The sequence below is a fragment of the Penicillium hispanicum genome, assembly GCF_028827665.1.
Source record: "Penicillium hispanicum strain IBT 35686 chromosome Unknown utg000001l_segment0_segment0, whole genome shotgun sequence".
Classification (NCBI taxonomy): domain Eukaryota; kingdom Fungi; phylum Ascomycota; class Eurotiomycetes; order Eurotiales; family Aspergillaceae; genus Penicillium; species Penicillium hispanicum.
This window is the reverse complement of record NW_026623193.1, coordinates 3456815-3480764: the sequence shown is the minus strand read 5'-3', so window position 1 is coordinate 3480764 and position 23950 is coordinate 3456815. Positions and strand designations below refer to the sequence as shown.

The following is a 23950-nucleotide window of genomic DNA, read 5'->3' as shown; positions in this document are numbered from 1 at the left end:
TTATCTATATAGGCCTTAGTGATAGTGATTAGTATCTAATTGAGATCCTTAGGAGTAAAAGTCCTATATATATTGACTTTATTATATGCTATATAATATAAGGTGTAGGTGGTACTTTGTATTTTATAAGAAATAGATATAGCTCTGTAGATAGTGTAATTTTAACTGTTAAATATCTTTTTTTTTATATATATTAGTGTATACTAACTTAGCTAAAACTATAGCCTTGATAGCTGTTAATCCTTTACTGGGGATTTTATATACTATAGTAGGGATTAATAGTGGGTATATTATTATATATGTTGTTGCTTTTAAGTCCTTAATTTAGTTAGTAGGGCTGGTGTATCTTTCTATAGATTAAAAGATGGTGGGTAAATATTTTATAGTAAAGCCTGGCTTAGAGTTTATAGCCTTAGAATCTTGGTAGTAGTAGGGTGGTATATAGTTCTCTGACTAGAGGTAGAAGAGTATAAAAAAAGTAAAAATAGGTAAAGATTATTTTAAGAAAAGTTAAGGTAAGGGCAATTATACTAGGCAATTTAAGAAAGTGATTTATAGTAGCTAAGCGAGTTTATAGAGGAATAAAATTAATAGATAATATCTATATTTAAAAATAAGATCCTAAAACTATAGCTAAGTACTAAAAACTGTGGTATACTAATAAAGGCTTAATTGCTACCTTTTTTCTTGCTATTTTTGCATATTTATATGTAGTGCCTAAGCTATTTTATTAAATTGGTGTCTTAGGGGTTGTTAGTGCTTAGGGAGGATTACCTTAATAGGCTGGTAGAAGATTTATATATATGATTGTTTGATCTGGTGGTTAGAGGATTTAAGTATGAATATTAGCTTAAGCTAAAAGAGAATATGATAAGATAGGATAATAATATATAAAGTGGCTTAGTTAGCTTGATTTTTTCTTTAGTGTGTTGTAAGATCTCTATTGCTGGATAGGAATATATTGATTATATATAATAGCTAATTCTTATTAGGTAGAATAGTGATATTTGCTTTTTAATTTAGTAAGTAGAACTTCCTCTGAAGCTGACTAGTAAGGATTTCTTGGGCTTATAGCTATTTATTTAGATAAGGCAAAAAAAGTTAAAAGAGCTTTCTGGGTTGGTGTTTTAATAGAATAAAGGGGTAGGGTGGGCTAGTGATAGATACTGCTTCCTATAGCTAGGGACCTTGGTAAGATATATATAAGTAGTTCCTGCTAGGGGGGGGGGGGGGCTTATTACTAACTATTAGTTGGTTTAAGAAAGAGCTATGACTGGATGAATTATGTTTCTAATAATAGATACTGGTTATAAATCCTATTGGTGATAGTAGTAGAATTGCTAGATCTAAGTGGATAATCTAGAATGCTTAGTGTTTTATAGTGTGATCTTTTTTTATTTCTATCTAAGGGGTAATAGTCCTAGCAGTTGAAGTTAGTAATTAGCAGCAGTTTAAGGTGTAAGCTAGCTAAAAATAGAAAAGCACCAAAAGTCCTATAGGGGTAAATTAATAGGTAGGTTATATAGGTATATTGCTGTTTGGTTATATAATAACCTATTTATTATAGTGATAAATCTCTGTGTGGTCTAAGTTATAGAAGATAGGGGGTTAACTTAGTAAAATCAGGAGTAGAGATAGATCTATTGTGAGCTAGAAAGGGTAGAGTTAAGGGGGAAGGGAAATTCATCTTAGGATTTAGTATTATATAAATAAGTATTATTGTATTATTTTTGTTACTAGGTGGTATACCTTTTATTTATAAACTAAGTGTAAATAGTATAAAGTAAAAACTAAACTCTAGCCTCTCCTATTTATATTTTAACCCTATAAGGCTGGGATATAGATAGTTATATATTTTCTTTTTTACCTCTTCTAAGAATAATGGGTAGCTATGAATAGACTAAAGAGGAATAAGTTTTTATAATATAGTTTACCTCTATAGGACTTATTTATACTATAATTAGTGGACTACTCTATAGAAAAGGTTTTTTATATACTATAGAAAGTATCTGAAATAAAATCTCTGAGATTTGTAAGAAAGATGCCTTTAGAGACGGCTTATATAAACTGAATCTAAGGAAGGTGGATAATTGGATACTATAGCTATATAAGTAATATAATGTCTTTTAATTGCTATAGCTAACTATAGATAAGTAATAAATTTTTAAGGTGAGAGTTATCTATTAGATTAATTATAATTTAGATACTTAGCTTATTATGTATTTAGGTATTAATAGGAATAGATATAATAGTCCTATATTATACTTAATATTAAATCTTAGATAATATGATGGCTAAAGTCTGTTAGAAAGAAAAAAGGAAGGAAAGAAGGAAAGAAGGAAAGAAGGAAAGAAGGAAAGAAGGAAAGAAGGAAAGAAGGAAAGAAGGAAAGAAGGAAAGAAGGAAAGAAGGAAAGAAAGATAATATTAGTTAAATATATAGGAGTGGTGGCTTAGATATTTTAAGGGCCTTCTAAGGGATAACTATTGAATATTGTAGATCTTTTGAATCCTATAATTCTTACTATGTCTTAGTCTTTATTTCCTAGCTTTTATTAAAGTCTGATAGTGTCTATTGTTTAATTAAAGGCCACTAGGCCGCCTATTTTATAGATATTAGTATAATAAGATCTTATAGAGTGGAGTCTAGTTTACTACTTTTTTAGTTATTAGTATTTAGCTTTTTTTTGGATAGGAGTTATATATAGAATATTGGACACCTAATAGATATTTGTTTATCACTAGTATATAGATATAATAATTAAACCTATTGTCTAGGCTGTTAATGAAAATATTGTTTACCCTTTTAAAGGTTCCCCTTTTTGCCCAATAGAAATGTTCTTGGTTGGCCTTAGCTTTTTTTTTAGAATCCTAGATATAACTAGGTTGTTGCCTCTTCTCCCTCTAGGAAGTGGAAATTTAGGTTTTTCTCACTATTATTATGGTATAGGTAAGTCTAATATTTATATTTTTTAGACTGAGAATTAAGCTATACTTTATATCCTTAGACTTTTAACGCCTAGAATTCTATTAATAAATAGAAAAGTGATATAAATATTTTGTATGAGTACACCCCTGATTCACTATATATATAGGTTTAAAGGGTTAATAGTTTAAGGTTAGGATTTAGTATTATAGACCTATAATTTAGGGCCTTAACTGTAGCTTACTATATGGGTGGAACTATTATATATAGGTTATTTATAAGGATAGACCTATAATTCACAACTATAGCTATAGTCTACTTTGTGTGTAGGAGTATTATAGGTTATCTGTGGGGATAGATCTATTATTTATAACTCTGGCTATAGTTTACTATATAGGCGGGAGTATTATAGATTATTTATATAGATAGATTATTAATATTAATTATCTATATAACCCTATACTAGAAGTCTTAAAGAATAATGGTTAAGATAAAATATGGCTAGGAAACTAATATTTTAAACCTTAAATATACCTTTTATAGCTAATAAAAATCTTTACTCTATATATCTACCTAAAATCACTGTGTTGGACTGTTTATTATAAAAGAATAGTTAAGCTATTAGGTACTAGTATTAGGTAGGTTTTATTTTAAACTATTAATGAAACTCCTTAGTTTTGGCTTTAATTATTTAAAGATTACTATAATAAAACTTTTTAAGAAGTCCTGATTAAGATAGAGAGGGCAAGCTTTACTATTGTCTGGGAAGTAATAACCCTTTAGACTTTTTTAGGGGGGGTAGGGTTCCTAACTCTTTACTAATTTAATAACTTATTTAGATATATTACTATAGTTACTAATATCTTTAGTAAATCCCTTTAGGAAATCTTTGATTATACTGGTAAATCTTTTGAGCTTTTATTAGTATTAGAAATTGTTAGTTAGTTGGTGTTTTGCTTAGAGTAGATATATTTATGCTAAATTATATATAGAAACCTTAGTCTGTTATCTTTTGCTATTGGAAAATCCTTATAGTAGAACTTATAATTTATACTGGCTGACTTTGGGAATACTAATGTGACCTAGAAACCTTTCTATTAAGATCTTTTTGCTGTTAGTGATATTATAATTTATTTGGCTATTGGTTTTAAATCTTAGGAAGAATACTAGAAGTGTAAATCCTATAATACTGAGATTCCCTTTATTCTGTGTAAGTATCTTATTCTGATTTTGGGGCCTAAGCTTAATCCTATAGACTATATATTCTTTTGACTGCACTTTTATAATGTTTGCTGATGCTTTGCTAAGTAAGTAGTTATTAGAGGCTTATACTTTTTAGTGGATAATTTGCTAAGTCTGAAGTCTTTTATAGGTAAAGGTATTAGTGAGCTATTTAAAGATTTTAGATCTAAAATCTTAGCTATAGGTGTGTTTAAAAACAGAATTAAAAATTCCTAGTTAGCTGTCTGAGTAAAAATTATTCTGATCTACTTAGCTAAGATGATGTTTATTTATACTATTCTTTTTATATATAATACCCTATTCTGTAAATACTGATAATATCTGATAGGTGTATATTATCTGCTTAATAGGCTTTGGAGGGACCTTTATTGGTTCTTGGGTGTAGCTAAATATAGCCCTCTTTCCTTTTAGGTGATTACTATATTAATTATATATAAGTATATAGGTATTCTGCTAGAAGTGGTTCTGCTCTATAATTGGTATTAGATAAGCTTCCTATTTGAGCTTGTTTATTTATAGATAGCTCTAGATTAAAAATGCTTATAGCTATAGAGATAAAGTTGGATCTACTAGAAGGACTGTGCTAACTCCCTTAGAAGGAAGTGAAGTATTTAAGGGGACTTAAATTACTAAGTGCTATATATATAGCTTGTGTTTATTTATTAATAACTTTATTTATAGGGGAGGTAGGTTAACTCTGTCTGTATTAAGTTTTCTGTAAGAGGAAGGAAGGAATAGATATGGATAATAGATAGATAGAAGAGAGAGGAAGCTATCTATAGGAGGGTAAAAGAGCTTTAGTACTGTGTAGGTTATATAACTACTAATACTATATAAATAAATTTTAAGAGGAGCAATTTATAGAATTATATTATATTTCCTATTTTAGTATAAGAGTAAGCTTAAAAAAAAAAAAATTGAAAGGGTCCTATAGTTAGTAATAAAGATAGATCTATAAATATTAAGCCCTATTAATAAGAAACTAATAGTGGCTACTTAAGGTTGAGAGACTATTGCTTTAGCTATGTAGATAGCTTATATTTTTTCTTTCTCTCTTCTTTGCTCTATGATAGGTAACTATATCTTTTCTACTCTCTTTATATATATCTTCTATATTATTAGAAACTAATTATATCTACTAAAGTGTAAGGTAACTGAGTACTAGTATTCCTATTCGCGAAGTTATTTTAGAATAAATTTTTTCTAGGGCTTCTGAAATTCCAGTCTCTAAATTCCTTTTTAATAAAGAGTAGCTACTTAAGGGGTTTATAACTGTAAAGGACCTATATAATAAATAAGGTTTTATAACAGTTCTTATATATATCACTATAGTTAGTAATAAGCTATTAGAGGCAGATACTGAGATTATAAGCCTTAAGACTAAGCTTATTAATATATATTTCTTTTTAATAGAAGTAGACAGACTGGATGATTAAGAGGTGGAAGTTCTAATAAAGCAAGGATCTATAGATAACTTTATAAAGTGTATTGTTCTCTTTATATTTCAGTGGAACTGATCTATTTAATCGCCTAGATTTACAGTAAATATTATACTAGTATAATAGTAAGATGAATTTCTATTTTATTAATAGTAATACTACTATAGCTTTAGAGTGTTTATAGTTACTGTAACTAATATATCACTTCTATTATCTAAGTTAAATTGACTGAAGCTAGTATTAAACTGGTGGAGAGAGGTATAGAGAGCCTCTAGACTTAATTTAGTTAATATATAGTTGAGATTGTAGAAGTTGAAATGAATCTAGTCCCCTAGTTTTATATTAATTTAATTAGGGATGAAAGAGAGAGACCCTTCTCCTTTTACTATGATATAGTGGGTTATTATATTAACGTTAAATTCTAATAATATTATTTTATAAAATCTAGCTAGTATTTAGCAGTTAAGGCTGATTTCTATATAATAGATTTACTTAATAATAGCTATTGTTATTTAACTGAGTAGAAATATAAAGATAGTATAGGAAATTATAGCTTTTTCTGCTTATTAGTAGTGATTTTGATCTTAGTAGATAGATCTTAATTTAATAGATATTTTTCTCTTATAATCTGCTTAGGGGAATTAATATTTATGTTTAAGCTATAATATTTATAGCTAAGTTGTAAGTATCTAGGCCTAGATAAAATTATTGTTATAAGTTATAGACTATAGCTTAGGGAATTATAGCTTATAGAATTATGGATTATAGGATTATAGCTTAAAGAATTATATTTTAGGGAATTATATTTTAGGGAATTATATTTTAGGGAATTATATCTTAGGGAATTATAGCCTTTAGGGAATTATAGCCTTTAGGACTATATATTAGTATTTATTTAAGTTAGGTCTGTCTATAAAATTATTTTTAACCTTAAGATTATTTACTCTATTTTACTCTTAATTTGAATTTAATTATAGTTAGCTAGTTTAGTCCTATAGTCCTTGATATATCCTTTCTGACTCTGTAATATACTGTACTAAGAATAGAAAAATTGAAGGAAAAAAGATTAAAAATAAGCAAAAAGAATTCTTAAAAAGTGAAAAAAGGATAGAGAAGTAAAAAGGAAACTATAAGGTCCCTAAGAAAATAAATATAAAAATTCTTTTATATTTAAGTTAACCCTAAATTGTTTAATATAGCTATAGAAGAGTATTAAGCTGAAATACTTATTGACTTTTTTTAATCTAACTAAACTGTTATAGTAGATAAAAATATTAATTACCCTAAGCTTCCTTTTATAGAGGGATAGAGCTCTAAAACTACTAATAATAACCCTATTCTGAATAGGACTATTTTTTTTAGGCTAACGCTTTAGAACCCTTAGCTAGAGCTTACTTAATAGTAGCTATTTTCTAGATATACTGTAGCTAAAGAAAAAGATGAAGAGATGCTTAGTATAAGAAATCTGAGCCTTTTATAAAGAAGTGCTATTGTTAGAGCTATTCTTAGTTCTTTAGATAACCTAAATATACTTTTTACTGTGGTAGAAAGCAATATTTCTGATGGAATAGCTCTTAACTTTAGGATATTAAGGGCTATATTATATCCTGATAAATACTAAAGTTTAGAGGAGAAAGAATAGGCTTAGTTGGCCTTTAATTGTGAGTGTTTATTCCTGTGATTATATATAGACTTATGCTAATAGGTTTTTAGTATTTAAATAAGCCTAGGAAAAGTCTAGTGCTTTCTTCCTAGGTAAAGCAGAGGTAAAAATGTAGTTTTATTTTGGTAGGGATAGGATATAGCTGATAGAGTATACTAAAGAGGCGTTATATTTGTATTATTGAGTAGTATAAGAAGAAGCAACCCTTTATCTATAGACTCTTTGTCTTAGTATATAGTAAGATTTAAGAAAAAACTTCTTTAATTAGCCTAGAGCTATTAAGTACCTTTAAAAGATTAATGGGTAGATCTCTAGAAATAATTTGATAATGTAGAAGGACGCTTAGCTTGGTTGAATTAACTATAAATGATTCTGTAGCTTATAGAAAGCTTTTTTTATAGTCCTAGATAAGTTTAAATTTTTTTAAATGAATATAATTAGGGAGTTCTGTGATTAGTCTAATTATCTACATGGATAGGCGGATTTACCTCTTTTAAGTGATAGTTATCTTAATTAAAGTTTAGCTTTATAGCCTTTGGCTAATCTATAGTTATCTGATATGCTATAAGGCTTAGGCTAGTTGACTGTCTTATGATATAATCTCTAACTATATAATGCTTCTGTGGGGGGGTAAATCTGTATAATATCTATATAGCCTAGGATAATAGTCTAATCTGTTAAGCTAGGTTATATATTAAGTGGGGAGAAGATTATGATGATTTAATGTATAGGATTAAGGTGGGCTAGGTTTGTTGTAGAAGATAGCTAGGGATTGCGTTTTATGTTAAGCTTAGTTTTAGGAGGTGAAGTAGCCTTGTATAGAGCTGAAAAAGCTAATATCCTAGAAACTATTCGCGCTAAAGAAGATATCTTTAGGCTATATGATTAAGTCTGGGGTGGAGGGACCTATAGTTTAAAGTTTATAGCCCTTAGAGAATAGGATCCCTATAAGGGTAGGCTTCCTTTTATTGTTATAGGCTTCTATTATTAAAGTTTTAATATATCTGAGGTAGAAGTTAGTATCTTATAATCCGCCCTAAAGAAAGTCTTAGCACTATAAGAGGTAGATAGATTAATTGCTGAGGCTATAGTTAATAACCCTAATATACTATTGAAAGATGTTTTTTTAGCTTTATTACTAGGGAGATAACTAGAATACCTTATATAAAAATTGTTTTTAGGGCTTTCTGATATAGAGTAAAATATTTATCTATAGTCTTAGATGCCCTAGATGCCCTAGAAAAATTCTTTTTAGTAAAATTTGGTTTTTGGTAAATAGTTCTAGCTATTCCTATAGTTCTAACTAGTATTCTCCTATTAGTAATTCTAGGCTTTATATATATAATACTATTAGCTAAGTCCCTTTATTATACCTTACTAACTGATAGTTGACCTATATAAGCAGATATAAGCCTTTAGATTACTAATGCTGATATATCAGGAGGAGCTATAATTATAATTATTAATTATTTTAAGATAACTAAAAGAATATATATACTTTTAGAAGAATAAGATATTTATTGAAGAATAAGATATTTATTACTATAGGCTGAATATATTATAGGATTTATTAGTTTTTTTTTTTTAGTGGTTTTTGACTTTAAAAATGTCTAAATACAAAAAAAACATTAAACTATTTAAAATTAGCTAAAAAAAAAATTAAAATACTACTTTCTTTAATATAATAAAGATTAAAAAGTTACTATTTTGGTTTTTAGCCTTTCTAGTCCCTCTTTTAAGAAGAATAAGCTTAGGACCTATAAGACTTCAGGAAGAAACACAGTTATAGTTTATATATAGTACCCTCTTTAAGTTCTCATATACCAATCTTACTTAATATATTAATTGCCCCTAGGGCTAGGCGTAGAAGGGATCCTGGGTAAACTTTATAGAACTAAGCTAGTAATTTAACTCTGTATATAATAGGTAATAAACTGTCTCTATAATCTATGGGTCTTAGATTAAAACTAATGGTAGGATATATTATATAGGTAAGCCTATAAAAGATAGGGAAGAAAACCTAAGATGTAAAGTCTAGAAATAGGTAGATTAAAGCTAGGGAGGAGAAGGAAGGAGAGTTTAGGTGGTATTAAAGGTCCACCTTTATAGGCTAAACTCTTAACCAATTAGATCTCTTTAGGGTAAGCTAGTATTAGCCTTAAATATAAATAATATAATTAATCTAAACCAGTTAATATATATAAACTAAATAACACTTATAAACTGAGTAAACTAGATCTAGAGGTCCTAGATTTAAACCTAGGCGAGGTTAAATCTTTTCTCTTTATAAATAAAGTAAACAGTATCTAAAGGTCTTAGGTTTAAACCCAGGAAAAGTTAAATCTTTTCCTGCTTCTAAGTATACTGTTATTAACTGATTAGTTCCTCCACTAGTTTATACTGTCTGCTTTATATAGATAGTGAAGATATATATTTAGGAACTATAGTGAAGTATAGTAATAATAACTAGTATGTCTAGGGTTATTATAGGATGTTTAATAGTTCTGGTAGCCCCTACTTATAATATATAGATATATAGCTCTCAGATAAGAGGATCTTCTATCTTCTCTTTTTCTCTCTCCAGTGCAAACATTTTCTTCTATTCTATATTTTCTAGTCTGTTTTTTTAGGCTCTGTATAGATTAACTTATTTCTTATTCTCTTTAATGCTCTAGGTCGACTTTAGCACTTAATCAATTTTATCATTGCTATTAAAAACTTCTTTATTAGGCTAATAATTCAGTTAATTAAAAAAAATATTTAAACACTTCTTAGAGAAAGTAGGATATACTAAAAATCCTATTATATTAACAAACTTATTTAAATCCTATTAAATATAGATTATTGTCCTCTAAGCCTTTATCTCTAAATATATATATATATATGATCTAACTAATAGTAACCTCCTTTAGTGAGTTCCTAGTTAACTTATGATACTATAGTCTAGATGCTCCTTTCTTTTAAGCTTACTTCTAAAATATATATTAGTAAAGATGGTGTAGTTTCAGTCTATCTATTACTAAGACTATATTTGAAGTCTAATCTAATATCAGAATATAAAATTTCTTCCCTTTCCCTTTAATAAATATAGCTATATATAATAAGATGTCTATAAGCTATAGTGAGTAAAGTAGAGCAATTAAGATAGAACTACTATTCTTTTTTGCTATTTAGAAGGAATAGTAGATTTAATAGATACTATCTATAAAGGTTTTTAAGTAAAATCTCTCTTATTTTGATAGGAAATAAAGTGATTTTCTGTGAATATATAGCTAAGGGGGCCTATAGGGGTTATTTGGCTATATTATAAGTAATAAATTGAGATAGCTTTTAATAGTGTCTAGGTCTAGAATTTTAAAATAGTATAGAGGGCAATCTTAGCTATTAATTTTATTATTATTAGACTTATTTAGGAGAGGGCTTGGTCTTAATAATAATTAGATATAAAGGATATAGGGTAATTTAGGTTAATTTACTAGGGATCCTTTAGTGCTTTCCTATTTTAGATCTTAAAAGAGTAAGGAAGAAAGTTCTATATACCTAGGGAGTGGGAGGTCTTTTATATTTATTTACTGCCCTTATCTACACAAGAGTTATAAGGTTATATATATAGTGTTAGTTAAAGGAAAGTGTCTATTAGCTATTTTACACTATATAAGTTATTATCTATACAGAAGATTATATACTTATTATTTACTCTGCCACTATTTATATCTAAAAATAGCTATAATATAAATTATAATAACCCTATCTCTTAAGCCTTTACTGTAGCTCTTATATGTTAAAAAATACCCCACTTTCCTTATAAAAGTTCTATATCCACTATTAAGAAAGTGAAAATATATAGCTAGTTATATAGATATAAAACCAGATTAAGGGACTATATTAATCTTAGTTATCTTAAACCAACCACTCAGTCTAGGATTAACCAGCTTATATAGCTAATATATATATTAGAGTCAGCCTTTATAAGTCTGCTATTATAAGGGGCGTTAATACTAATATAGCCGCCACTGATATAAAGTCTTATTAGTTATTGTAAATATAATAATATAATCTATAGCTTATATTCACTTTATCTAAGACCTAATCTTATTATAAATATTATTAATATAGGCCTTTACTAAATAGATATTTTAGATACTTAGGCTCTGCTTAGTATACCTAACTTTAAGGTCGCCTTTCTTTATTAGTAAATAATTAAATAGCTAAGTCTTTTATTGTACTTATTACTATATAGATCTTTTCCTTTAAGTATATTTAGATACTATATTAATTTATATAATATTATATCTAGCTTGAGGGCAGTCTTAATAAGTCTTGCTTATTTAATAGTTATAATTGTACTATCCTAGAAGTCTTTAATAACTTTTATTATTCTGGTATATATAGTAATAGACTTCTAGGTTATAAGGTCTTGAAGTTTATTCTTAATAGGGCTTAGTTGATAAATATCAGCTAGTGTAGGGTATAGTATACTTAGTAATAAGAGATATAGGAAGTATAGATATATTTTGCCTTTTTAAATTAAGGTCCTTATTAAGGGGCTAAATAAGAATAAAGGTGAAATATAAAGTAAAATATCTATATAAAGACAGACTCTTTTATAATTTTGTAGCAGTAGTGGGAAAAAAGCTAGGTGCTAATAGGCAGACTAAGGCGTATATATTATAAGTCTATAGTATATATACTTCAACCTATATTACTATAGTTAGATACTGGTATTTAATTAGTTCTAAAGCCTAGCTATAATTATATATAGCGCGAAAGAGACTATTCAATCTACTCCTATTTTAGGTAGGAGATTAGTTAGAAAGATATACCTATTTATTTTTGGGTTTTTTTATAAAAACTATTACTACTATAGTTCTGATAGTAGATACTTTAGTTAGGAGGTAGCTAACTTTATTGGACTTTTTTTTCTCTCCTCTCTCCTCTCTCTAGTATTAGCTTCTTTATTCTACCCTAGACTACTATCCTAGTATAGATCTGATTCTGTCTTTTTTATCTCTAATCTTACTACTTAATAGGACCTTTGCTTATAAGTCAGATTTTACCTTACTAAGTATAGTCTAATACTAAAGATAGCTCATTAGTACTCCTATAAAGATCAGTAAATAGTAAAATGAAAGACAGGAAATAAAGTAGATAGGTTATATTTATATTTTATATTATTAGGAATAAGTTTGTTCCTACTATCTTCTATCCCACGCTAAAGTAAGAACGTTCTTTAATTAGCTATAGCAAGACTGTATAATATAAATATGGTTATACTGGATAGACTATAGATTATATGCTGGTAACCTATCTGCTTTATAAGGATGAGTAAGCTATTAATTAGTCCTATTTGATAGGGGCGTAGGAGTTAGTCTGGGTTATTAGACTATAGTTATAGTAGCACTAGTGGTGGCTAATTAATAAGGGGCCTGGAATACCTCTATAATTTCTGGTGGTGGACTTAGCTACTATAGGTGAGCAAGAAGAGTAAGAATAAATAGTGATATAAGCTAGTAGAGCTATATAGTGCTGTAGAAAATAAAGGGCGAATATAGACTAGGTTATCTATACTCCCTTATTTCTAGTAAGCGTAGAATCAGTGAGTATAGAATTAGCGAACGTAGTGTGAGTAGTGTGGTAAGGGGTATACTGGGTGATATAAGGGCGGGGACGTAGCGAAGAAGTGACTGTGGCAGTGAGGATATATCTAGGATGGCAGGGAATAATTTTCGATGTGGAGCGACTAAGGTGATAAGTTACGCGATGGGATTATAGAGAAGTGGTAGAGCGTGTAGGGGGTGGTGGAGCTTGGTGATCCGAATTAATGGCAAAAATACCTCAACACCGAGAGCTGAGGAGTTATGTAGGACTGGAGGGGGGGAAGAGGGGACTTTATAGGCACACGCACGGAGAAGTGTAGGGACAAGCAGCGCTAAACTTAAAGTGATCAGTCTAAACTCGAAAGCGTAATTCGCAGTCACCCTCCGATATGGTGTAGTGGCTAACATCGCCGTCTCTCACACGGCAGCCGGGGGTTCGATTCCCCCTATCGGAGTATCTTCTTTCTTTTTTTGTATCTTGGTGATATCTAAGATATATGACAGCGAGGAGTAGGTGGGTTATGTATACCTAGCTTCATTATAATCGATTTCTGTATGTTTTGGCTGCATATATTCCTAGGGCATTGTAAAAAGGCAGGATTTTCTTTAAAATTTGGATGCACAGGTAGCACATAGATTCTTCTATCCTGCAGCAAAGTTGTGCCTTTACGCGGTTGAGTGTTGATCATATGCCGTTCAATCTTGGATTTACCCATGTCTGCATAGCTCGCTAAAATCACAGAATGCCTGTTCATCTTCGCAAAATAAACTTAATGTCAACCAGATAGTCACACAAACATCCTTTCTCCGGTCTATTTTCTACTTGGCTACCCCAAATAACCACCTATCGATACTCTTCGCGGAACACCATGACTTTCTCGATATCTCGTCCGTCCGAATCCTCATCAATCCACGCGCGGAGCATCCCACCGCAATTAAAATCGAAGACGACCTTGCCGCGTCGCAGATTTCCACCTAGAGCAGCGATCGGTGAAGACTCGGCTTCAATCCCAATGACGCCGCCCGCTCCCTCACCGGTGACATTCCATCGCGGTCCAGCCGAGAGCTGTAATTCTCCACCAGGACCAGCCACAGCAGTAACAGCGTCCGCTAGAGTTAGCAAACTGTCTTTTGCTGAAAACCGAAGCATTGCCGCGACTGTACGCGCAGCAGCAACACGGAGGAATGAGTCCCCATTACCGGTTCCCGAGACGGCAATGGCACGCTTTTTAGTCTGCCGGTTGGCTGGCGGTGCCTGATAGGACTGACATGGCTTTTCAGAATAAATTCCTGGTTGATGGATGCGTGGACTGGTGGATAGAGTCGTATAGCTCGGGCCTCGGGGTTCTCTGAACAGCGGAGGCAGGCAATCAGCCAGCCAGAGTCTGGCTTCTTGAACGAACTCTCCGAGAGACGAGACGGAAGACGAGAATCCAGCCGAGGGATTATGCGGTAGCAATTCATCCCAAGATTCAGCCCAGAAACCTGCCCCCAGCGTCGGGGTGTCGCCAATACGCCCAGGAAGCTTATTCGTGATGCCGCCCGTGCTCGTCGCAACGGCCAAATCCCCCCACTGGTCCAAGCAAACGCAGCCAACGGTGCCCTGACTCAAGAAGACGGGCTCCTTCTCCCCCTTCAAGCCACGGCGATGCTCATCCCAACGCCGCCTCGTCCAGAACCATTCATCGGGCTTGAATTCCAGTCCCCAACCGCGCGCCAGCGCCTCCACATGAGAGCCGTGAAGCTGCGAGTGCAAACTGCCGCCGTCGTTGGTCGGTGTCCCGTCCACGGTGCACCCCGAGTGCAGGAGAGACTCACGGGCTAAACGAATGGGGTGGCGGACATTCTTGAGGCCCATTACGCCGGCACCACGCTTGATCGCGCCGTCGAGGGGAGTGCTATCTTCGGTGTCTCGTACCGTCGTCACCATAACCGAGGCTTCCATCTCGATTGTCCCGGCTGTGGTGAACACACTGCCGCGCCCGCAATTGAAAAGTGGATCGTCTTCCATGAGCGAGACTGCGTGTACGGCAGCATCGAGCGCGGTTGTGCCGTTCTTGAGGAGATCATGGGCCGAGCGGAGATAGGACTGCAGGGAGGCGTGGTAGGCGGCATACAATTCCGGGGGCAGAGTGGCGCGCTCATAGTTGCCAGCACCTCCGTGCAGGATCAATGTCGGTTTGAACGTTGCTGGTGTTGGCATTGTGTAGGTGTGGTAGATGGTGGTTGCAAAAGCCGGAGGGGCCAGAGATAACGAGTCAAATGGTCGCGCGGGGAATAGACGGCCGGAGCGGAGAGCGGAGAATGGTTGAATGCGCGCCCGCGCTGAGAGCCACTCTAACTGCGTCAACGCAAGCATGACAGTGAACGAGAAAGAGATATCTCCGTTGGCTCTTTGCCGTCCCACAATAGCTGTCTAGGCAATCGGAACCGGGTCAATAAATGCAGAAGAAAATGCGTATTATGCCTGCTAGCCATGCGTTAATGTACAAGAATCCACCACGGCCCCGTCGACGCTTTTTTTGCAGAATGAGCAGAGAAAGATCCTGACGTGAGGTTTTCGCGCCCACAGAAAGAAACACACGCCGGTCTTGGGAACCAGCCAGAGAGCCCGTCGTCCACAATAATACAATGCTCCGAAAACTCAGGCCATGGAAGGCGGTATAAAAAGCGTAAGCGCGAAGAAAGAACAAGAACAGCAACCTCTATGCCATGTCGTTTAAGAATGAGGACCCTGACCAAACACCTGAGAAGAGAGACTCAATGTGGGGATACGTTATGAAGACAGAGAGGGAGGTGGTTGTCGGCTACCGGGAAGAAGTCGATCGGTTTAATAATCGGGGAGGAGGTTTAAGCAAGAGCCTTCTGTTCAGATGGAGGAGGCGGGGGGAGCTAGCAGCAGAACCAAGTTAGTAGACCATTCAACGTGCGCATCTGGCTAGACCCATTCATCTGGATAGACTCCGGTCAAGACCATTTACCCTGGGGCTCAACTTACCTCGAGCTTTGTGTTGTCGGCCATCATTCTCTGGAAACCGATACCGACACCCTCGATGACGCCGAGGAAGACAGCACACATGATGGCAGAGTTACGGGCAGCTTTGACACCACCACGGACGGCAAGGGCGCCACCAGTAAAAAAACCGGCGATAACTAGAGATGCTCCGTTAGAACCTGCTGCATTGGAGTTGTTATCGTCAAACGTACTAGCATTGAAGGGATCCTCTTTTTGACGCATGCCCTTGACGGCGCAGTCAAAGGTCTACAGGTAGTCAGCAATATGGTCAACAAGATAGAGGGAATGTAGTCGCACCGAAAACATTCCACCCCACACTCCGAAGTTTCCACCGAGCACGGGAGCGCGAGCCTTGATGGCAGTCAGGGCGCCTATCCGACGCTCGCCATAGGGACTGTTGCGGAAACCCTTAATACCGTGCCAAACAGCACCACCGATAGCCTAGATCGAACAAAAAACGCCGGTCAGTTTGCTGAGCCTAACCCGAGTCTTAAACAGCGACACGACACGTGTGTTTGTCACGTACTCCCATGCAGAAAGCACCGCCAAAGTCGCTCAGGGCGACCCAGGGGCAGGGATCTCTGGAGTGATCCATAGTATGTGACGAATAAGAGAAGAGGAGGTCGTGTCAGAAGCGGATGACAGAGTCGAGTAGATGAGTAGGGATGATCGCGATCAGGTTGACGGAACAGCGGCAGCGCAGACGATAAGGTGCGTCGGGGTTGCGGGTCGACTTTTTCTGCGATTTTGCGGACCCGGGGAAACGTGATCCCACGTGACGACCCGGTCGCCACCCGCGCAATCGGGCGCTGCAGGAAAGACAAAAACATGCTGGAAGAAAAACCCGAGCTGCCACTGACAGCAGGAGGCAAAATAATAACTCAAACGAGCGCTGATTATCGCATGGTTACGTCGAAAGTCTTCTTACTGCCGCTCCAAGATCAAAACTGAGGGTATCTCATTCATCATTGTATTTATAGAGACGATAATCCTCATCGATTTTAGTCGAACTATGTACGTCGCAATGACCCCATACTACACTATAAGACACAGGATATCTGCGATCTCACGATGGCAGATTCCAAATAAAATCCAACGCACCTCCCTCGCACATCGGGAACTGACTACCATTGTTCATTCCAAATGGTGCCATTGAAGGATCAAATGGCAGGGAAAGCCAGTCATCGGCGATTTCGTTGAAGGCTGGCATGAAGCCCATCTCCGATGTCAAGTCCTGCGACATAGGGGTGTTGACGTGATTGACATGCTCGCCATTATCAGGCCATAGTGGAGGGCCCATCGATGATCGTCGAGTCGTCCCTCGACTATTCCTCACGTTCTTCGAGGATGCCAGCAAGTTGCGTCGGAGGCGAGAGACGTGCATCTCCAGGAGTGTGGCATAGCGGGCGCTTAGATGGACATCGTCTAGGGCATTGGACTTGAGGGCACTGATGCTCTTTTCTAGCACTTCGAGCGAATCCCGGAGCGTAGCTTCTCGGGTGCCCAGGCTTAGGGCTTTCATTAGGAAGATGGATGAATTGGTAATGCGTAGGACAATCCGAACGGGAGAGAAGAACAAAGCTCCCATTTCCGCGAGATGAAGGACTTTTTGCAGAATTTGGCAGCACCCATCAATGACTTCCTGGATGTAGTCATAATCGGTGGGATCGATGGTCATCGGCCGTACACCGTCGAAGGTATTAGGGTCGGTGTCTGCCACGGCACGCTCGACCACTGCCTGCATCCCCACCGAGTTAATGTAAACGCGAATGAAATGGTACTCAATGAACAAGTCATTGTAGAAGGCTTTATCAAGAACATGAGGCTGCAAATACTTGTCTTTCCATTGATTGAGTAGGGGCCGGAAATGCTCCAGGAGCCCAACGTATCGGCCGTTGTGGAGTTGCTGGCGAGCAAACTTGGCAGATGGAAAGAACATGTCGGTCACCGACTGGGCCAGCTTGGTCAATTCGATCCAAGAGTCCATGAAGGTCAACCAAGTGCTGCCGGGCTGACTCAGGCCTCGAGGTTTTCGGCCGCCCAGAACAGCATGGCTGAGAGATTGTGGGATCGGTGACAAGCATCCGATCCGCCACGCGAGCTGGTTAATATAGACATAAAGAAGCCGTCGCACTCGCTGCCTGCGAAGCGTCATTTGCGCCTTCCATTCTGGCTCTTCCTCAGGGCAATCATTCTCCTCGGTTTCAAAAATCCCCAGTTCATGGGCGAGAGAGAGCGCGCACCCAAGAAGCATCCACGACATCTGATCTGATCGTCGCGATGGCTCGATCATGTCTTCCAAAAACCGATTTGCCGATGCACTGCTTGAATCATCATACTCTGAGGGCTTGGGAACTGTGGGGATTAGAAGATCTTCATCGCCGTCGTTGAAATGAAGAGAACGAGGGTGCCAGTCGCTTAAGAGGAGAAGCGCCTCCACCGTCCCAAGACTACGGATTTTAGACTTGGTGGACTTTTCTTGCCCGAAGACGAGCCGCATCGTAGAATGCTGACAATACTGCCAGAGTTGGTGATGAATGAAAAAGTTCCTAGACTGCCCACTAGCACCAGGAAGAATGTGATAACGAGAAGAGATCATGAGGATGGTTGAGCATAATACGGGCTCTCGAGAGATAAGCCAGTAATGGTTTTGGTGGTTGGCGTAGAATTCAGTCAAGATAGGGGAGAGGCAGGACATGTTTTTGAAGAATCTATCTCATATTAGCAACGGACACATGAACGTTGCCATGATGCCCACAGACTCACAGATCGACGAAGGTAACAGCTTCCCTAGCGGTAAACCAGCCCATTCTCACAAATCGGCAGGCCTCCCATATTTGCAAGGTCTCATACGTTGCATCTGACAGCTTGGCAGGACGTATGGCTGATGGAATAGACTCAAAAGCTGCCGGGCTTTCGTACTCTCTTGGAGTCGCCCGCTCTTTGACATTCGAGCCGCCTGTTTTTGAGCCAGCAGCCAGCAGTGGACTGGCATCGTTGAGAGAACTATCCTCTTGGCTATGAGCAGTTGCCGCTTCAAAAAGAATATTCAGGGCATCATTGCCACTGGCGACAACTGTCCGCATCATCGAGCTCGCCAGTTGAGAACTTGAGCGATGACGACCGTCTCGGTGGGATTGAGACGGAGATGGATTGGCTTGCATACTCCCTTCCGCACCAGAGCCCGGACTGATGCCAATTTGGGAAGCGCGGCCATTCTGAGGAGACGCCTGAGGTCTGGCAAACGCCCAGCTTTGATGAAAAGGACTGGAGGCATCTGGGTATTGGGCAGGCTGATAACCCTGGGTGAACTGCCTCTTGACGCTTTCCGGCATCGGCCCTGATGTGATCTGCTCAGCCGGTGGGGATGTATCATGGTCATTGGCGTCGGGCGATCGACCTAGACGGCGCCGGATCAGCAATCAACGCAAAGCCAAGCGAGTCGCACGATCTCCGACATACCGCGCTTGCGGGACCTCTCCCAGGCCCGTTTCTCGGGGAACACACACTCCCTCATCTCCCTACGGCATCGCGCGCATGGTGGGCCGATCGGCAATCCGTCTGGACCCGTTCCCAGGTCGCATTTGGCCTTGCGTTGCCGACAAGGGATGCACGCTTTGTAAGTGCGCTGATAAGGCCGGTCTGGGCGCGATGGCCTGGCCCCATCCATCATCAGCCGCACGACCGGTCACCGTCCAGGCTGGATGAATCAGAAGATCGAGACTAGTAATTAGCAATGCGGATTCCACTGAGTGATTGGCGTGGTGGAGGTTTTCGGGGAACACGGGGGAGGGACGGTGAGATGAGTAGCCTCGCCTAGCCGACGTTTTCCGCCTGCCCCGCGGGGCCGAGGCGTACACTAACGCTGGCAACATTGACAACAGTGACAAGGCAACCTATCTTCGGGCAGCCTAGAGAAGAAACGACTATCCCATAAGGGATTTAGTCCATGTTGAGCTTAAGTTGGATCTTCATTGCAAGTAGACCGGCATATCGGAGAATAACCACAGGATGGACAAGGTCCACAAACAAGTCTGACTAGGGCGAGCAACAGTTGCTTTGAATCTGTATAGGAGTTGATCTCTATTCGTGGCTCAAGGGTTTCTACGAGAGCCTAGAGTGGAGGTCTAGAGATGTATAGCAGAGCAAATTGACTACGCAGGATTCTCTTTGCGGAATCTGGGATATTTGCTCAACCACTCCCTCGGCATGCTATGTCCCATGTTCATAGCTCTAGCCACCTTCATCCATCACTCATCCATGTTTGCCTGATGTTTTGCAGTGAATGACTAGTGGCTTCCCAGGCTCGATCTCTCAAGGACGCCGCTCTAGCCAATCCTTCTTTTTCTTCCACCAGCCCTCCCCATCTCTCTCTCACGGACTCTTTCACAATATCTTATCCAAGCCTCTACTATTGCTAGCGCCGTGCATTCATCATTTCTCGTGAACATATCAGTACTGGCTCTAACCCCTAGTGTGCCGTATCTCTGCTGACGTGCTTGCAAGGTGATCGCCGCGACCCATTGCAGTTCCCCACGCCGCGCCCCCAAGGTATCCCGAATCCACTTGCATCCAACATCACAATCGTCCTCCAAGGTTCTCACCCAGTCAAAACCATGTACCTCCAGGTTCAATGAATTTATCATCCCACCCTCTTCCCAGACAGTGGCATGATGTGTTTTCTGACGTGGCTCCCCACGGAGCTCCTGTATCTCATCGTTGATTTTCTGGATTATGCTTCCGAGGCCAATGCCGTCTCGCAGACATGTTGGCGCCTACATCACGCCGCTAACCCCAAACTCTACTCTTATTACGCCAAAAGATACTCCCCCTTTGGACTGGCTCGAGTCGTGGAGAAAGGCAACGCGGACGCCGTTCGCAAGCTTCTATCTGCAGACATCGACCCGGCAAGATATCGCGCAGCTATTTCAGACCAAACACCAATCCAGTTAGCGGCGGCCCACGGCCATGTGGAGGTTCTACAGGCCTTTGTGGATGTCTTTGGATCATCAATCGTTACCGAAGCTGCGAGCTATCCGGAGGATCTTCCCCTGGTAATTGCAGCTACGGCGGGACACGTGAATGTCATCCAATTCTTGCTGGAGATGGGTGTTCCGGCGGATCACCCGCTCGATGACCGAGTCGCAAGAACCGCTCTGAGCTACGCTGCCATGACAGGCTCGTTCGCGTCGGTGAAGTATCTCGTGGAGGAAGCCAAGTGCGACGTCAATTCACGGGATCGATTCGACCAAAATCCGCTCCTCTGGGCCGTCCTCTCAGGTAAACTCGAGGTTGTACGATATCTCTTCGAAGCTGGCGCTGACGCAACCTGTGCCAAAACCCACCCTGGACATTTCTCAGCGCTTTACCGTGCTGCGATGGGAAATTCCGAGGACATAGTGCGGTTCCTGCTCGACAATAACGCGTATCCCAATCTCCAGACAGAGCTAGATGCAGAGGCACTCGCAGTTGCCGTTGGCTCTGGGAGTGATAACCTGCGACTAGTCACCCTGATCTTGTCGCGTGTTGATATGGAGGCGATTCTCGCATCCAGTGATCGGGAACAACGTGCCTTATTATTGTTCTGTGCTGCTGCTTCCGGTGATGAGGACCTCGCCCGTCGCCTCTTGGACTTGGGATGCTCACCTGTCCGAGAGATTCGACTATCCGGAAGCTGGTACTACACTGCCGCAGATCTAGCTGCATGGTGGGGACACCCAAGACTCACTGCATTATTACTAGACGAGATCACGAAGACGTGCGCCGACTACCCTGTGATAGTTCATTTTGAGCAGGCTGTATTGCACTCGATCGCGAGACGTCATCCATCCGTTCTAAATGCAGTTTTAGACCAAGGAGGGAATTCTTTGATGGAGTCATTTGGTAAAGAGGCTCTCTTGATGTCCCTGAGGGATGAAACCATGAGTCAAATCATGGTTGACCGAGGTGCCCTGAGCACGATCTGCAGTAAGGAGGATGCAATGGAAGTATTTGTACAGGGCCTGCAGTCAGAGAACAACCAAGTGGTCTCGCGGGTACTGGAGATACTTGAGCCCTCTCACTTCGACTCACTGGATCTTCCTTTGGTAAGGGAAATGCAGAGTGACGTGAGCAAAGAGTACATGCGAATGGCTAAACTCGCGGGCCTGGGAAACCTTGAGTGTTTCAAAATGATTTATCCAATGTTGAAGCCTTCTGAAGATCTCTCGAAATTCTTTGAAGACTGTCTGAGCCTGGCCGCTTGCCATCTGCATCCCGATATTGTTGAGTTCCTTCTTGACCGCGGGCTCGATGTGAATGGCCAATATCGTGGAGATTATTTTGGGCATCTGCCATTACTGAACATCACGATTGCCAAAAACGACGCCAACCCAAGAAAGCCTAACATCCTTCCAAGAAAGCTCCAGATGATTCAGCTATTGCTTGACCGTGGAGCTGATATCAACGGGGCGGGCTTCGATAATTTCACTGCACTGGCGTATGCAACAGAACAGCGTGACGATGTTGTCGTCAAAGAGCTGCTCGCACGGGGAGCAAATCCTCTAGCTAGAGTCCAAAACGGATTCAGCGCACTTCAGGTGGCAATACAAGAGAGGAATGTAAAGTTTGTCGAGTTGTTCTTGGAGAACATCAAGCAACGAGGCTACGAGTGCGATGGCTTCCGTCGCTTGATCCCTATTCTCAGTCAGGAAGAGGAATCTATCGTTGAGGGAATCGAGCCTCTGTCCGATGAGGAGGGACATACGTCTTCTGAAGAGGAGTCTGAAAGATCGGGAGGGTATATTGTTGATATCCCTCTTGCAGATCCCTCTTCCAAAGCTCCCAGCATGGTGGAGTATTCTTGGAGCGGGTTTCTGATCATCAAAGCTATGAGAAAGCATTACTGGAGGATGATGGATCCTGCTTAGGGCTAACCTCCAGGACCGGTGGCTATGCACATACAAGAGATGGTCACTAGAGAGATAATGAACATCGTATTTGAAACAGAAGAATCTAGTTCCTGATTGTAGGGCTTTGGACCTCACATAACGAATCCTATCGACCGTACCAAGGACAGAGAGAACGGAGAAGATACAAAGCTCTCTAGGATTGCGAGCGGAAAACCACGGCGCTTGGCATGACGGGATGGATTCCGCGCATCGCAGAGCGAATGACGAGTTTCAGGAACTCTCCGTCATTCACGTAGGATCTTAAGACCGAGAAGCATCAGCCTTTGTCAAAGCACGTTGGATTTGACTGTTGTTTATGCCCTTGGTCGATCTGTGATACTCCACAAAATCTTGGAAGTGTCCTTCCACATGCCCGACACAGTAACCCTCTATACTTACTTCCGTTCGTCCTGCTCCGCGCGCCTCCGCATCGCGCTGCATCTCAAGGGCATTCCTTTTACACCGGTCTTTGTCAACCTACTGCAGGATGAGCAATCCACGCCAGCTTACCGCGCCATCAACCCGTCCAGTACCGTCCCAGCCCTAATCGTCAAGCGCGACACCGCAGCCCCGGTGACGATTACCCAGTCGCTCGCAGCACTGGAATATCTCGACGAGGTATTCCCAGACAAAGGCCCAAGCCTGTTGCCCTCGGATCCCGAGACCCGCGCGCTCGTCCGTACGCTGATAGCCATCGTTGCTTGCGATATCCAGCCTGTGACGAACCTCAAGATCCTGAAGAGAGTTGCGCCGCTGGGCGCGGACCGCACTGCCTGGTCGAAAGATCTGATTGAGGATGGACTCCGTGCATACGAGGTCATCGTAGCGTATTCGGCGGGGCGATTCAGCGTCGGTGATCAGATCAGTCTGGCAGATATCTGTTTGATTCCTGCGGCGTGGGGGGCTGAGCGTGTGGGCGTGGATTTGTCTGTGTTCCCGGTGATTAACCGGGTCGTGCAGAACCTCGAGAAGGAGAAGGCCATTCAGAAGAGTCACTGGCAGACTCAGCCCGATACGCCTGAGGAGTTTCGCGCGAAGCAGGAGTCGCTCGATTGTCCTCTCGGTGGCTACCAGCCGAGTGAAGATGAATGAAAGGTGCGGTTGAACCGGGGCAGTCTATATCTATTCACATAGTTTAT

General features: G+C 39.3%; 5 protein-coding genes across 5 annotated transcripts; 2 read left to right on the top strand and 3 right to left on the bottom strand.

The window, feature by feature from the left end:
• Nucleotides 1-13710: 13710 nt before the first annotated feature.
• On the bottom strand, nucleotides 13711-15225 carry N7459_001327 (isoaspartyl peptidase/L-asparaginase; the record flags this gene model as incomplete). Its single annotated transcript, XM_056940512.1, has 1 exon — nucleotides 13711-15225. One exon carries the CDS (start codon nucleotides 15223-15225, stop codon nucleotides 13711-13713), a length of 1515 nt encoding a protein of 504 aa, XP_056804792.1.
• A 491-nt stretch (nucleotides 15226-15716) lies between these two features.
• Nucleotides 15717-16477, bottom strand: N7459_001326 (protein transporter TIM17; the record flags this gene model as incomplete). The annotated part of the gene is made up of 5 exons (XM_056940511.1): nucleotides 15717-15758; nucleotides 15865-16019; nucleotides 16074-16128; nucleotides 16180-16323; nucleotides 16409-16477. The coding sequence occupies 5 exons, from the start codon at nucleotides 16475-16477 to the stop codon at nucleotides 15717-15719; spliced, it is 465 nt and encodes a 154-aa protein (XP_056804791.1).
• A 471-nt stretch (nucleotides 16478-16948) lies between these two features.
• N7459_001325 (uncharacterized protein) lies at nucleotides 16949-19552 on the bottom strand (the record flags this gene model as incomplete). Its single annotated transcript, XM_056940510.1, has 3 exons — nucleotides 16949-18593; nucleotides 18649-19282; nucleotides 19345-19552. The coding sequence occupies 3 exons, from the start codon at nucleotides 19550-19552 to the stop codon at nucleotides 16949-16951; spliced, it is 2487 nt and encodes an 828-aa protein (XP_056804790.1).
• A 1000-nt stretch (nucleotides 19553-20552) lies between these two features.
• N7459_001324 (ankyrin repeat domain-containing protein) lies at nucleotides 20553-22790 on the top strand (the record flags this gene model as incomplete). Its single annotated transcript, XM_056940509.1, has 1 exon — nucleotides 20553-22790. One exon carries the CDS (start codon nucleotides 20553-20555, stop codon nucleotides 22788-22790), a length of 2238 nt encoding a protein of 745 aa, XP_056804789.1.
• Nucleotides 22791-23180: 390 nt separating this feature from the next.
• On the top strand, nucleotides 23181-23903 carry maiA (maleylacetoacetate isomerase MaiA; the record flags this gene model as incomplete). Its single annotated transcript, XM_056940508.1, has 1 exon — nucleotides 23181-23903. One exon carries the CDS (start codon nucleotides 23181-23183, stop codon nucleotides 23901-23903), a length of 723 nt encoding a protein of 240 aa, XP_056804788.1.
• Between the last annotated feature and the right edge of the window lie 47 nt (nucleotides 23904-23950).